The following is a 12,904-nucleotide window of genomic DNA, read 5'->3' on the forward strand; positions in this document are numbered from 1 at the left end:
GTGTGAACAGAATAAACATCACTGAGCACTTGTGAGGATTAGTCATTATTTTGACAGAGATTACTTCACTAGTGAATAAATTGTTGAGACCGACTCAGTAAGCAACTGCTGAGCTCAGTACTGTGCTACTTCCTTTCAAGTAGAAAAGTCATAACTTAGGACATGTCTACACTTAGCTCCAGAGCGATCGATCCAGCAGGGGTTGACTTAACCATGTCTAGTAAAGACGCAATAAATTAACTGCCGAGGGCTCTCCCGTTGACTCCGGTACTCCACTGGAGCGAGAGGCGCAAGCGGAATCAACGGGGGAGCATCAGCAGTCGACTCACTGCAGTAAAGACACTGTGGTGAGTAGGTCTCAGTACCTCAACTTCAGCTACGTTAATCACGTAGCTGAAGTTGCATAACTTAGATTGATTTCCCCCACTCTCCCATTGTAGACCAGGCCTCAGCCATAGCTATCTTCTGGTCACAGAGGGCCTATTTCTCACCAAGCCCCGATGCGTTGGGTGTGTGCGTGGCTATATAAGCTATTTGCAGCAGGGAGAAGGAGGCTAAAGTGAGAAGGAGGAGAGAGCAAAGGGATGAAGGAGAGAGAAAAACAAGACAGCAGTTAGCAAAGAAAGATAAAACCTATCCCTGTTAGTGAAGGTGCTTCTTGTCAGTGTTGCTTGTGTACAAGTAGCATTACCTCAAAATAAATGATTTTCAGGCATTTTGAACTGGAAGAAGTGACGGGAGGGCCAACCCATGGTAATTACAACATGTTGGAGCATGACCCTTAAGAAGGGTTATCGCTCTGTTGTGTCTTTGGGCTCTATACCACTTAGAGACTTCAATAATGCACGCTGTAGCCTTCACAACAGTTCTGTCTGATTGATAAGAATTGCAAATCCAAATGAGCATGTCACCAGGTTACCTTCACTGCTAGCTGACAAGTATCCCTTATTTCGAGGGAGATTCATAACATTCTTTTCTTAGAACGAAGGCAGATGTTTTGATTTTGCATAGAATTCCAGTGTTTACCTGTTAGGTATCTTCCTAACTTGTGAGACAAACTATTTTTGTGTGTGTTCTTCTGTGAGGAATGATCAGATCTGGCTACTAGCAATACTATAGCAAATGGGCCTACAGGTAAATGTTACTTTTGCCTAGCTGAGGGCTGACTTAGGCAGCTCAGATTTATATGTACTGCTGTGGAGTTAAGCAGGATAACAGAATGAATGCCTTTTAAGCACACAAGAAAAAGTCAATTGTTTAGAGGCACAACTTCTTTGGTAGCAGAGGATTCACTATTAGAGGACTGTGGATATTTATTTTGAATGTTTGTCTTTCAGATGAGTCCTCGCTGTGCTAGTCTGGCACTCAAGCACTATCTCCTCAAGCCAGTTCAGAGGATTCCCCAGTACAGGCTGCTTTTGACAGGTACTGGCAAGCTGTTCACAAGTTTAAAAGTCAGTCCTCACAAGTCCCAGGAAATTGGCATTTAGGCCATCACAGTACTGCAAAGGATATTTACTTGATTACAGATCTATGAAACTCTCTTAAAATGTTCTGTGCAGCTAGATGTTCTACTCAGTAATATTGGCAGTCATAAAATACACAGGAAAAACGCGGTTGTTCCCAGCCACGTGATACATTTTCTGGTAGATAAATTCAGCAGTAGTCACAAACATCAAACCTTGTTATGGTTTACTCTGTTTCCACAGCTGTGGAATCCAATCATGTCATTAGGAGCAGGGAAGAGAATTGATTTCAAACATAGTAGGTGGGGGTGGGTGGGAAGAGGTCCTGACAATTGAAAATAAAAACATTTTTCTTTTAATATAAGTTCTAAGCTGAGTACTAAATCCTCTAGGCCTGGCTTTTTTTCCTGAAATTAGCCATGATTTTAAAGAAAATGTTTTGCCTCCACTGAAATCTTGTCTTTCTCAAAAATGTAACCTAATTCTAGTTTTCTTGTTAACAAAAATTACAGGGTTTAAGTTCTGTTGCTTGGTTTATACAGTTGTCTTTTAGGAATGTAGGGAATATGCATTATAAAGGACAGTGTGAAGAATTTAGAATCCTCTAGAGTTTTTAAATATTTAGGTTTGCTTTTTTTTTTCATGCTACTGTCCCTTGCTGAGAAATTTAAAAATAGTATCTGTATATGTAGTAACTACAAAAATAAAATGCTCCATGACCCTTTTCTGGCTTTGCAGCAGCTAACCAAGAAATGCCATTTTTCCAGCGGTAGTTAGATTAGTAATGCTGCTGTATAGTACAGATTAAGTTTATTACATTGCAGCCACAACGTTTTGATTAAAAATAATCTCTTTATTTTCAGTTGCATTAAAATCAAAGAGGGAAGGCAGGGAAAGCCTTATGAAAATAGGTTATTTGTAAGTGGGAAGTGTTTACCTCTCTTACAATACAAGAAAAAGTAGAAGCTTATAAAAAGATATCTGATCATTTTATTTTAAAAGGATGCTAAGTTTAGACATGGCAGGGGGACTGCTATTCATTCCAAATTCAATGGTGGGGTCTCAATTTCTAAAAGAGATCAAAGGCATTCTTAAAAGGGGTGGAACCAAAAGGTAGGGAGGAGGAAGGACCTTATTCATAAATGCAGTTGTGACAGAGATCCCATTTCTCAAAGGCTTTAAAATCCTCATTATTGTTGGTTCTAAATGCAGGAGGTGAAGGAAGGAGTTCACAGAAAACACTGGTCTTGTAAATCCTCTTCTACCTGTCTGATACCATAGGGCCCCAGTCATGCAATTGGATCTGTGCAGGCAGATTTTGTGCCCATGTAGAGTCTTGTTGATCCTGTGCAGGGGTAAGTGGTTACCAGCATGCATCAGATTGCAAGATCAGGGTCTTGGTTTCTAAAGAGAATTTTTCTCTGTTCCATGAGAGGGGTGGAGAGCTCAAAGATTAGACTTTCATCTATGCTGATAATTTTTTAATAATAGTTCTTGGAAGGAACAGTAAAATAACTTCAAAGGGAGAGCTATACTTCCCTTGCTATTGCTCAGCCTGCAATATCAATCCACATTGCATTATATTTGCCTTGGCCATAAAATGAGATTATTTGCCCCTCCTCCATGTGTAGCTAGATGGTCGGTCTCCTCTGTCCATTTAAAGTACCTCTGCTTAATACTGGGTGGTCTCCATGAAAATCCTGCACTGCTGGGACTTTAGAACACACAGAAGATACTTGGACCCAGCATCAGAATAGGCTGGGCAGCATGAGTGAAACAAGAATGCAGGTAATATTAAATGATAAAATTGCTGCATTCAAAGCCAGTGGCAAAATTCCCTATTCTGTAGATGCATCAGGAAACACAGTGGGCAAGTTGTGGCAGGGAGAGGAAAAAAATAATCAGTGAAATGCAGCTGCTGGGCCTCTTGGTGTCGACAGCTAGTTTTCCTTTTCAACGTTATCTAAGTGCTCTGTGTCAGTAGGCTGGACTTGTTTTTATGATACATTTCCGTTTTCCTGTTTCCATGTACCTTTGCAGTGGCAGCAATTTACAAGATTATTGCTGCCTCTTGATACTGTTACTCCTGAGCTGTCAATGTCAGAGGCAGATGGGCTCATAAATCTGCAAAAGAGAGGAGCATCTCAGCGGTATTCCTGTTAAATTATATGGTTCCTCCATTTGTTCACGTGGGCTTTCACTTCTCCACATACTAATTGTTTGATCTTACATAACGAGCATTAAAAGGGTTAATGTAAGGGATAGTTAGAAGCCTCTGCTGTCTAGTAAGAAAATAAAGGAGTGAAATTCTTCCCTGCTGTCCCTTTCCTAAATCCCTGTATCACTCAAGGAGGGTGTGCAATATTCATGTGCTCCATGATGTTCTGGGATGAGCCCTCTTCCTTCTTATGATCTCTTCATTCATTTTCTCAACCTTTCCTTTCTCTCTTCCTCTTTCCTTGCTGATTCTGTCTCAGATCACTGCACATCCTCACCCCCCATTTCTGTGTTTTACTGGGTTGTCTTTGTACTATGCCCTGCTGCTGTATCTGTAGGTATTTATTGTCCATCTCTCAATTGTCCATCATACCAAGGGATAGCCATCATTGTAGACTCAAATTTCTCCTGCACAAACCTGCTGCTTATCTCACTTAAACCCACATCATGTCAGGAACCTAGAATAACTATATTTTTTCTGTTTGTATATTAGGACCTTGGCAAGTTGAGAGCTAAAAAAGTAGATTTCAGTGATTATATTTATGCTTCCTTTAGCCTGTCTCAAGTCAGGCAATAGGAAGGAAGAAGAAAATTAGACCATATCTCTCATCCTTCCCCTCTTAGAAATTCCACTTACAATAAACAGTTCATCTCTGGTTGCTGTATTTTGTTCTGAGTATACTGTATATCTTCTGTAAATAATGTTTGATTTTTGACTTATTCAGTTTTTTTGTTTAAATAGTGATCACCAATATTTTTGGTTTTAAACTAAGAGATTTAGTCTCATCGAGTTTTGTTCATATAGTTGTTTGATCTTGTTAAGCATGTTTGTACTAAATTATAGTGTTTCAGCAAAATATAATGGTATCCATTTCTATAAAAACCCTTCTGTGTAATAGTCTGACGGCATTAACTACAGAAAGGTTGTTGTAAGCACAGAATTTCCAGTGCGTATTCATGGAAAATGAGAGATTAGAAACATCTGTTCAAAATCTACTTTGAAGCTATAGGTTTTAGCCACGAACAGAGGTTACTAGCCAGATGTGCAAAGGAGTGTTAAGTTCAAAATTACATAAATATTGTTTCAGCATTTAGCAGCTGCAAATTTAATTGGATACTCCGTAGAGTCCTAACATAAGAGCCACACTCTACTTTTAACTGCAGAGTTTCAAATAAATAAATTTATGCTGAAACTTGTCTTTAGTCTCTCTGTTCTCTCTGGCACTTGTAATTCTAGTTTTGTCCGTGAATAAATGTACCTATCGAAAGAATTGCACCATATAAAATGTTGTTCATTTGTTTATCTTGGACAAAGCTTTAGAGTATGCCATAAAGCATGTATGTGCCAAAAAATATTCAGTTCCTTATTTGGGTCCCTATTACACTGGGAATTTAAGATCACTTTGGGGTCTTAAATTTATGTTGCCATTCACAATGGATAGTTTTCTTACGGTGCCATCGTAACACAGTGGTCATTGTGCATTGTGTCTCCTAATGTACCTGCCCCACAGAAGATGCAAGTTTGTTACCTCTGCCAGTTACAAAGCCTGGTTCTTTAGTAAAAACTCATGCTTTTAGTTCAGGAGGTCCCGAGTTCAGTCCCTGGTGATGGAAACCCACACCATATTTCAACTCTGATTTGTTATTTTGGATTATAGCAGTGCACAAAATATGCACAACGTGTATAGGAAAACACAGTTCCTGCCCTGGAGAGCTCAGTCTATGAAGATGAGCACTATGCAAAGGTTGGGAGAGAGGGATAAAACATGCAACCAACTTTTAAAAATAAATGACAGCTATCCCATAGGGCTTCTAGCCATTCTTAGGCCTTGTCTGTGCAGTAGCTTGCTCTAGTTTAGCTCAAGGTGTGTGTATTTTTAAACCAGTTTGGTTAAACTGGTTTAAACAACTATGTGGATATTTTAAATTGGTTTAAAATGACATTATTTTATCATAAGTTGATTCCTTACTGACGTAAGCTAAATTGGTTTTAAAAATGACTTTTTAACATGTGTCAGAGAAAAGATTGATCCAGCTGGATCAGAGGAAGACCACCATTTTTTGCTGCACCTGACGTTCTGTCTGATCATTAGTGGGCACCAGCCAACGTTTGGGTTTTTTAGTACTTGTCTCTTCCATGACACTAAACTCTCTCCCACAACAAAAACAAAAGTTATTTCCTTTGTCCTTTATATATCCCAAAAAATTTTTGCTGTGATGGCTACACATAACAGTTAACCAAGTCTTGTATTTTTAAATGAATTTGGTTAAATGGTTGAAAACCCCTATATGAACATTTTAAATTGATATGAGCTATTTTTAAACCAATTTATCTGAAGTTGATTCCTTATAGAACGTACGTACTACTCTCCTTCTCCCCACCCTCACTTGACCTTTATGCCTTACTTTTCACTAGATCCTCCACAAAACTTTCAGGTCAGAATGCAGATACGTTCACTAATTTTATATATATGTAGCAATATTTATTATCATTTATATATAAAAGATTTGTATATTTTCCTGAAAGTTTGTGATTGCATCTCTTCTGCACATTAACCACTTCAGAACTTTAGGATGTATAGAACAGATGCAAATGTGACACATGCAGTGCTTTTGGTGGTACATTATACTTTCTGATTAAATATTGTAGGAAATGGAATCTCCAGGGAAATATGTTAGGTTTTCCCAGTTTGTGTGGCATTTAAGGTTAGTTTTAGTGGTCTTGTAAGTAATGATCAAAAACCTCAAAGCATGAAATATTTTGTGCAGGTGTGCCATCTAGTGGGCTAAGGAACCAAACTAACACACATCAACATTTGATAGTTTATTTTATTTGTATTTTTCCTTTATTGGAACACAAATTCTTCCACATTATAAAACAATCAGAACATTCTTTTGCCAAATACTGATTATTTATTACAATCAGGTTAGGTACTAAAACAAAACACCGTAACGTATAATCTTCAAAATCTGTCATGATCTGTATAAAATTGAACACAAATAAGTACACGTAGTATAGCTTTGTATAGTGCTGTTGTCACACTGAATAATTAATGGCTAACTGCTGCTCATTGATTTGTTCTGAAATATAACACCTATACACATTATATCATTTGCCTGAAGACGCTGCTTCTGTGAACTCTTCCTGAGCAAAATAGAGCAACACATTTTTTACTTATTTCACTGCTCATCATTGCTTTTTTTTTTATCTAAAACATTCAATGTAAATATTGTGTGGTGCACAGGTATTGTGTAACGGTGCTGCTGTTGAGATAACATTTTCTGTTACACTCCAAAAACAAGTATTTTAGTAATATTTCAGCTGGGTTTTTTAAATCCATTAGAGGCTGTAACTTATTGCACGTGTCTACCCAAAAGTACATTTTTTCCAGCAATTTTTTATGCTTTTATTCCTTTTTATAACATTGATTCTTTTCTAACATATTTCTATAATATTTTTTCTTTATTATGCAGATTATTTAAAGAATCTTTTAGAAGACTCAGCAGACTATAGGGATACTCAAGGTAAATGTATTTCTTTAGATTAAATAAAGAGAAGATTAAAGATGAAGAATGAGAATCTTTCTAAACTTTAACTTTAGTGCATGTAATGTAGTGAACCAGTAAACATATTTTTATTCAGTTTTATGTTACTATGAAAAGTGACATTGAAGGGTTCAGTGTTTTTTCCCCAAAAAGAGTGTTCAAAGTTTACAAATAAAAACAGCTGTCACTGTAAAATTAATTCAGGAACTGAAATTCAAGCTCTAGTTCTTTCCTCCTTGAGCACACCTCATCACAAGGGTTGGCTCCGCAGTGCTAGCAGAATAAAAAGGGTCTATTTTTATGGTTTAAGCAAGCAAATAATGACTCTGAATACACAAAGGGAGCAGTTTGGGGTTGGGAGGCAAGTAGGTACAGATTGTTTCACATCTTCATTTTTTCAGTGATAGTTGAGCCAATAACTTTTGTGTGTTGATAATGGATATGAATAAACTACCCCTGCTGAAACACCAGACATTTGAAATCTAGTCAATTAAAAAAAATTAGTTATAAGTAGTGTCAGGTCTGCACGTGCTCTTGAGTCTCCTCTCCCAAACTTGTGTGCTTCCAGCAATCACATTTCCTGGTATTCTAAAATATTTTTCTCTCCTTTGTTGCTGTGTAAAGACAACTAGGGAAACTTAACTGTAGCTATACAGGGGAAGCAATGAAAACTGTGAAATGTACGAAGACAACAAACTGTAAATCTAAATATGAAAAAATCCTCTAATCTTTCATTTTTAGTAATCTAGAGCCTGGTCTACACTACGCGTTTAAGCCGAATTCAGCAGCGTTAAACTGATTTAACCCTGCACCCATCCACACAACGAGGCCCTTTATATCGATATAAAGGGCTCTTTAAACTGATTTCTGTACTCCTCCCTGATGAGAGGAGTAGCGCTGAAATTGGTATTGCCATGTCGGATTAGAGTTATCGTGGCTGCAAATCGACGGTATTGGCCTCCAGGCGGTATCCCACAGTGCACCATTGTGACCACTCTGGAAAGCAATCTGAACTCGGATGCACTGGCCAAGTACACAGGAAAAGCCCCACGAACTTTTGAATTTCATTTCCTGTTTGCCCAGCGTGGAGTTCTGATCAGCACGGGTGGCGATGCAGTCCCAAATCCAAAAAGAGCTCCAGCATGGGCCGTACGGGAGATACTGGATCTGATCATTGTATGGAGAGACAAATCTGTTCTATCAGAGCTCTGTTACAGAAGACGAAATGCCAAAGCATTTGAAAAAATCTCCAGGCTATGATAGACAGAAGCCACAGCACAGTGCTGTGTGACAAGCGTAACGGAAAGCCAAAGAATTAAATGGACGCTCATGCAGGGAGAGAGAGGGGCCTGAGGACTCCAGCTATCCCGCAGTCTCTGAAAAGTATTTGCATTCTTGGCTGAGCTCCCAATGCCTGAAGGGTCAAAAACATTTTCCCGGGTGTTTCAGGGTATATGTCATCAATTTACACCCTTCCCCCTCCCCCAAAAGAAAAGGGGAAAAAAAACGTTTCTTGCCTTTTTTCAGTGTCACCCTATGTCTACTGCATGCTGAACACCAGCATCCCCTTCCCGGTGACAGACGATACAATATGACTGTTATCCATCATCATCATCAGCCTGTGAGTGCTCCTGGCTGGCCTCGGTGAGCTCGGCCGGGAGCGCCTGGGTAAAAATGGGAATGATTCCTGGTCATTCCCGGCAGATAGTACAGAACGGCTGGTAACCGTCCTCATCATAGCAACTGGAGGCTGAGCTCCATTAGCGCCTCCCCCACCCCTTTTTATGTCTAAAGAAAAGATTCTGTACTGTCGGGACTATCATAGCAGCTGGAGGCTTCCTCCTCCTCATTTTATCTCACTAAAAAAGTCAGTGTTTCTTATTCCTGCATTCTTTATTACTTCATCACACAAATGGGGGAACACTGCCACGGTAGCCCAGGAGAATTGGGGGAGGAGGGAAGCAACGGGTGGAGTTGTTGCAGGGGCACCCCCTAGAATGGCATGCAGCTCATCATTTCTGTTGGATCTCTGGGGCTCTGATACGGAGCAGCTGTGCTCTCTGGTTCTCTAGTAGACTTGCCCCATATTCTAGGCAGGACTGACTCTATTTTTAGACAAAATATAAAGAAGGAAATGACCCGGGGAGTCATTCCTATTTTTGTCCATGTTCCCCCGGCCGACCTCAGCGAGGCCAGCCAGAAGCACTGATGACAGCAGCAGACGGTACAGAACAACTGATAACCGTCATCTCATCACCAATTTACAGTGGCATGGCAGATGGTGCAATAGGGATGGTAACCGTCTCTGCTACCTTGCAAAGGCAAATGAATGCTGCTGTGTAGCACTGCAGTACCTCATCTGTCAGCAGCATCCAGTACACGTACGGTGACAGTGACAAAAGGCAAAACGGGCTCCATGGTTGCCATGCTATGGGGTCTGCCAGGGCAATCCAGGGAAAAAGGACGCAAAATGATTTTCTGCCGTTGCTTTCACGGAGGAAGGATTGAGTGACAACATTTACCCAGAATCACCCGCAACACTGTTTCTGCATTGGGATCTCAACCCAGAATTCCAATGGGCAGGGAAGACTGCGGGAACCATGGGATAGCTACGGGATAGCTACCCACAGTGCAACGCTCCGGAAATCGACGCTAGCCTTGGTACATGGACGCACACTGCCGAATTAATGTGCTTAGTGTGGCCACGTGCACTTGACTTTATACAATCTGTTTTACAAAACTGGTTTATGTAAAATCAGAATAATCCCGTAGTGTAGACATACCCTAGGTGTTGCTTGTGACAACAGTAGGTTAAAAAGCAAGTCAGAATGTAATAGTAAAGTTGGCTATGTCCCTTTAACTGTGTAAATAAAGACCTATATGGGCTAGGTGTCCAAAACTATATCTGCAGGTCACCTCAGGGCCTTCTGGGCTTTCTTGCACATGTGTTACTCCTTATAGGTAGTGCAACATTAGAAAGTGAGAGGAGCCTTTTTTCCAAAAACAGTTTTCATACCATTTCCTATACCTGTTCACTTCGTTTATTATTTACTCTTGAGTATAGTTATTAGACTTTCAAAATCTTAGTTTGTTTTGGAATCACGATACTATAAAAGATAATGACAGGTTTCAGAGTAGCAGCCGTGTTAGTCTGTATCCGCAAAAAGAACAATCTTAAATCTTCCCCAGTGAATCCCAGCCAATTTACTGTAGGATTCATCCGTCTTAATTTTTCTTGAAGTCAATGAATGAATACTTTTGCATGGATTTGTTTTAATAACAAATCTCTGAAGGAAGTTTTAAGAAATGTTCAGCCACCTGTATCTTATTTGGAGCTAATTCAGTCCAGCTTTCCTTGGACAGAAAATTCCTGTGGCTCAGCTTCAGCATGTGCAGCTGACTCTCTGAGAGGCCCTAGGTTTAAAGACATCTCGATCTTTGTATTATTATGTTTATTGGGCATGTTCGGTATTTCCATGCCTTCTGATTATTTGAAAGCTGTATTTGTTTCCAGTGTGAAAGAAACTTAAAACAAAACCCCAAACTGCTCCTAACATCAGTCTAAGCAGGAGCTCCTAGTTCATGCTTCCACTTAATTCCCAGATTAGGCCTTAAACACCCCTGTACCTTTTGAAGTTTGTCCATTATATGTTTTAACCTATTTTCCCTCTCGCTAAGAATTGAACAGTTATAGACGTATGTGTCCAGGAACTCAAGTGCTACACTGAGACCTGTGTAAATACCAGAATAGAAAGAAAAAATAGTGTTTTGATTTTAGTGGCCTAGTGATAGTATTACCGAACATCTCTAAACCTATAAAAGTTCCATTATTTGGGATGCTTAATTGCATTCAAATGGTTCAGAGGGTGATCTGTATCTTAGAGAGAGTCTCTCACCACGTAATTGTTTGTGCTAACTTTCAGTGAAGTGGGTTTATCTGTTTTCTCCAGTTAAATGAATTGCAGATTTGAATTCTCTATGAAATACTTCTGCTCTGTGCAGTAATTCACATGCTCCCTTCACCCTACTGCAGTATTTCAAAACACTTCTTTCCATTGTGTTGGGTTTTTTAATTGATTTCAGAGATACCAAACTGCCTCCCATCTTGGGTAACTCTTCCCTTTTAGAGATTTTACATTTTCAATACCGCATGGGTACGAAACATTTGACACTTAATAATAAATGTTTGGGATTTGAAACTTGAAAGTAAGCTTAGTCAGCAATAAACCCAAAGACAGAAAATTGAAAGTACAATGATAGCTCCACTGGAAAGCCTCTGAATTCTGTGACGGATATTTCAGGAAAACGTGCAATGGAAAAAGATGGTGATTGGCTGAGTACCTTTGCTGAGTTTACATTGGGACTTCATCCTGCTCACATTATACAGTCACTTATACAAGCAGCCATCTTGAAGTAAAAGGGACTAGTTGTGTGAGTAAGGCAAGCTGGGTGTGAGCTTAATTTTGTTGGCAAAATGAGTGTCATTATTTCAGTTAACTTTAAAAGAAGTTTGGTGGCTATCATGGCACAAAAGTGCTACTACGATGAATGGTAGTTTGCAAGGACACAGCTTTTAAGACCTAATCCAGAGACCACTGAAGTCAACGGAAGGGCTCGCACTGAATTCTGTGGGCTTTGGGTCACACTCTTGAGCCCCTTAGCACCAGCTGAATTGGGCAACATGTTTTGGATCACTGAACCGCTGGCTAGACTGGATAACTAAATTCTGTTCCTTCACACTTCAGGTGCTCTGGCTGTTGTCATAGAAGTAGCCAACCATGCCAATGATATCATGAAACAAGGAGTAAGTATCCTCATTGTGAAAGTTGATGTCTCTTAAAACTGTCTAATGCATTTTCATTAAATTGAAGGGCAATTATATTTTTTTTTCCCCCCATAGGATAACTTTCAGAAGCTTATGCAGATTCAATACAGTTTAAATGGGCACCATGAAATTGTTCAACCAGGAAGGGTAAGTTCTGCAAAAAAGCATTCAGCATTTAGCAGCAAGGAAACTGCAGACTAAAGTGATACTAGGCATATATAATTACTGTTAAAGCAGTGAGAACTGTGCATTTCTCATCTCCCATGTTTAAGAAAGATATATTCAAACTGGAACAGGTGCAGAGAGAGGTGACTAGGATGATCCGAGGAATGCAAAACCTACCTTATGAGAGGAGACTCAGAGTTGGGTTTGTTCAGCCCAACTAACCAAAAGAAGGCTGAAGGGAGATATGATTGCTGTCTCTAAACACATCAGAGGGATAAATACCAGGAAAGAAAAGGAGTTATAAGTTAAGCGCTAATATGGACACACGAACAAATGGATATAAACTGGTCATCAACGAGTTTAGGCTTCAAATTAGATTAAGGTTTCTAACCATCAGAGGAGTGAAGTTCTGAAACAGCCTTCCAAGGGAAGTAGGGGTGGAGGAGGGGGGAACCCTAACTAGCTTCAAGACTGAGCTTGATAAGTTTACAGAGGGGATGGTCTGATGAGACTGGCTACAATGGCTTGTAGCCAATCTGCAACTGCTGGCATCAAATATCTCTAAAGGCCAGAGATGGGACACTAGACGGGGAGGCATCTGAATTACTGTAGAGAATTCTTTCACAGGTGTCTGGCTGATGGGTCTTGCCTGCATGCTCTGGGTCTAACCATAGGCGCTGACTTC

General features: G+C 39.7%; 1 protein-coding gene across 1 annotated transcript in view; it reads left to right on the forward strand.

Moving 5' to 3' along the window:
• The window catches only part of FGD6 (FYVE, RhoGEF and PH domain containing 6), a 106,218-nt gene that overhangs the window by 62,792 nt on the left and 30,522 nt on the right, over nucleotides 1-12,904 (forward strand). Inside the window, exons 8-11 of the mRNA XM_030548524.1 lie at nucleotides 1,338-1,425; nucleotides 7,158-7,208; nucleotides 11,975-12,033; nucleotides 12,130-12,201. Coding sequence (XP_030404384.1) covers nucleotides 1,338-1,425; nucleotides 7,158-7,208; nucleotides 11,975-12,033; nucleotides 12,130-12,201 — 270 coding nt within the window. The remainder of the gene's footprint in view (nucleotides 1-1,337; nucleotides 1,426-7,157; nucleotides 7,209-11,974; nucleotides 12,034-12,129; nucleotides 12,202-12,904) is intronic.

The sequence above is a fragment of the Gopherus evgoodei genome, chromosome 1, assembly GCF_007399415.2.
Source record: "Gopherus evgoodei ecotype Sinaloan lineage chromosome 1, rGopEvg1_v1.p, whole genome shotgun sequence".
NCBI lineage: Eukaryota > Metazoa > Chordata > Testudines > Testudinidae > Gopherus > Gopherus evgoodei.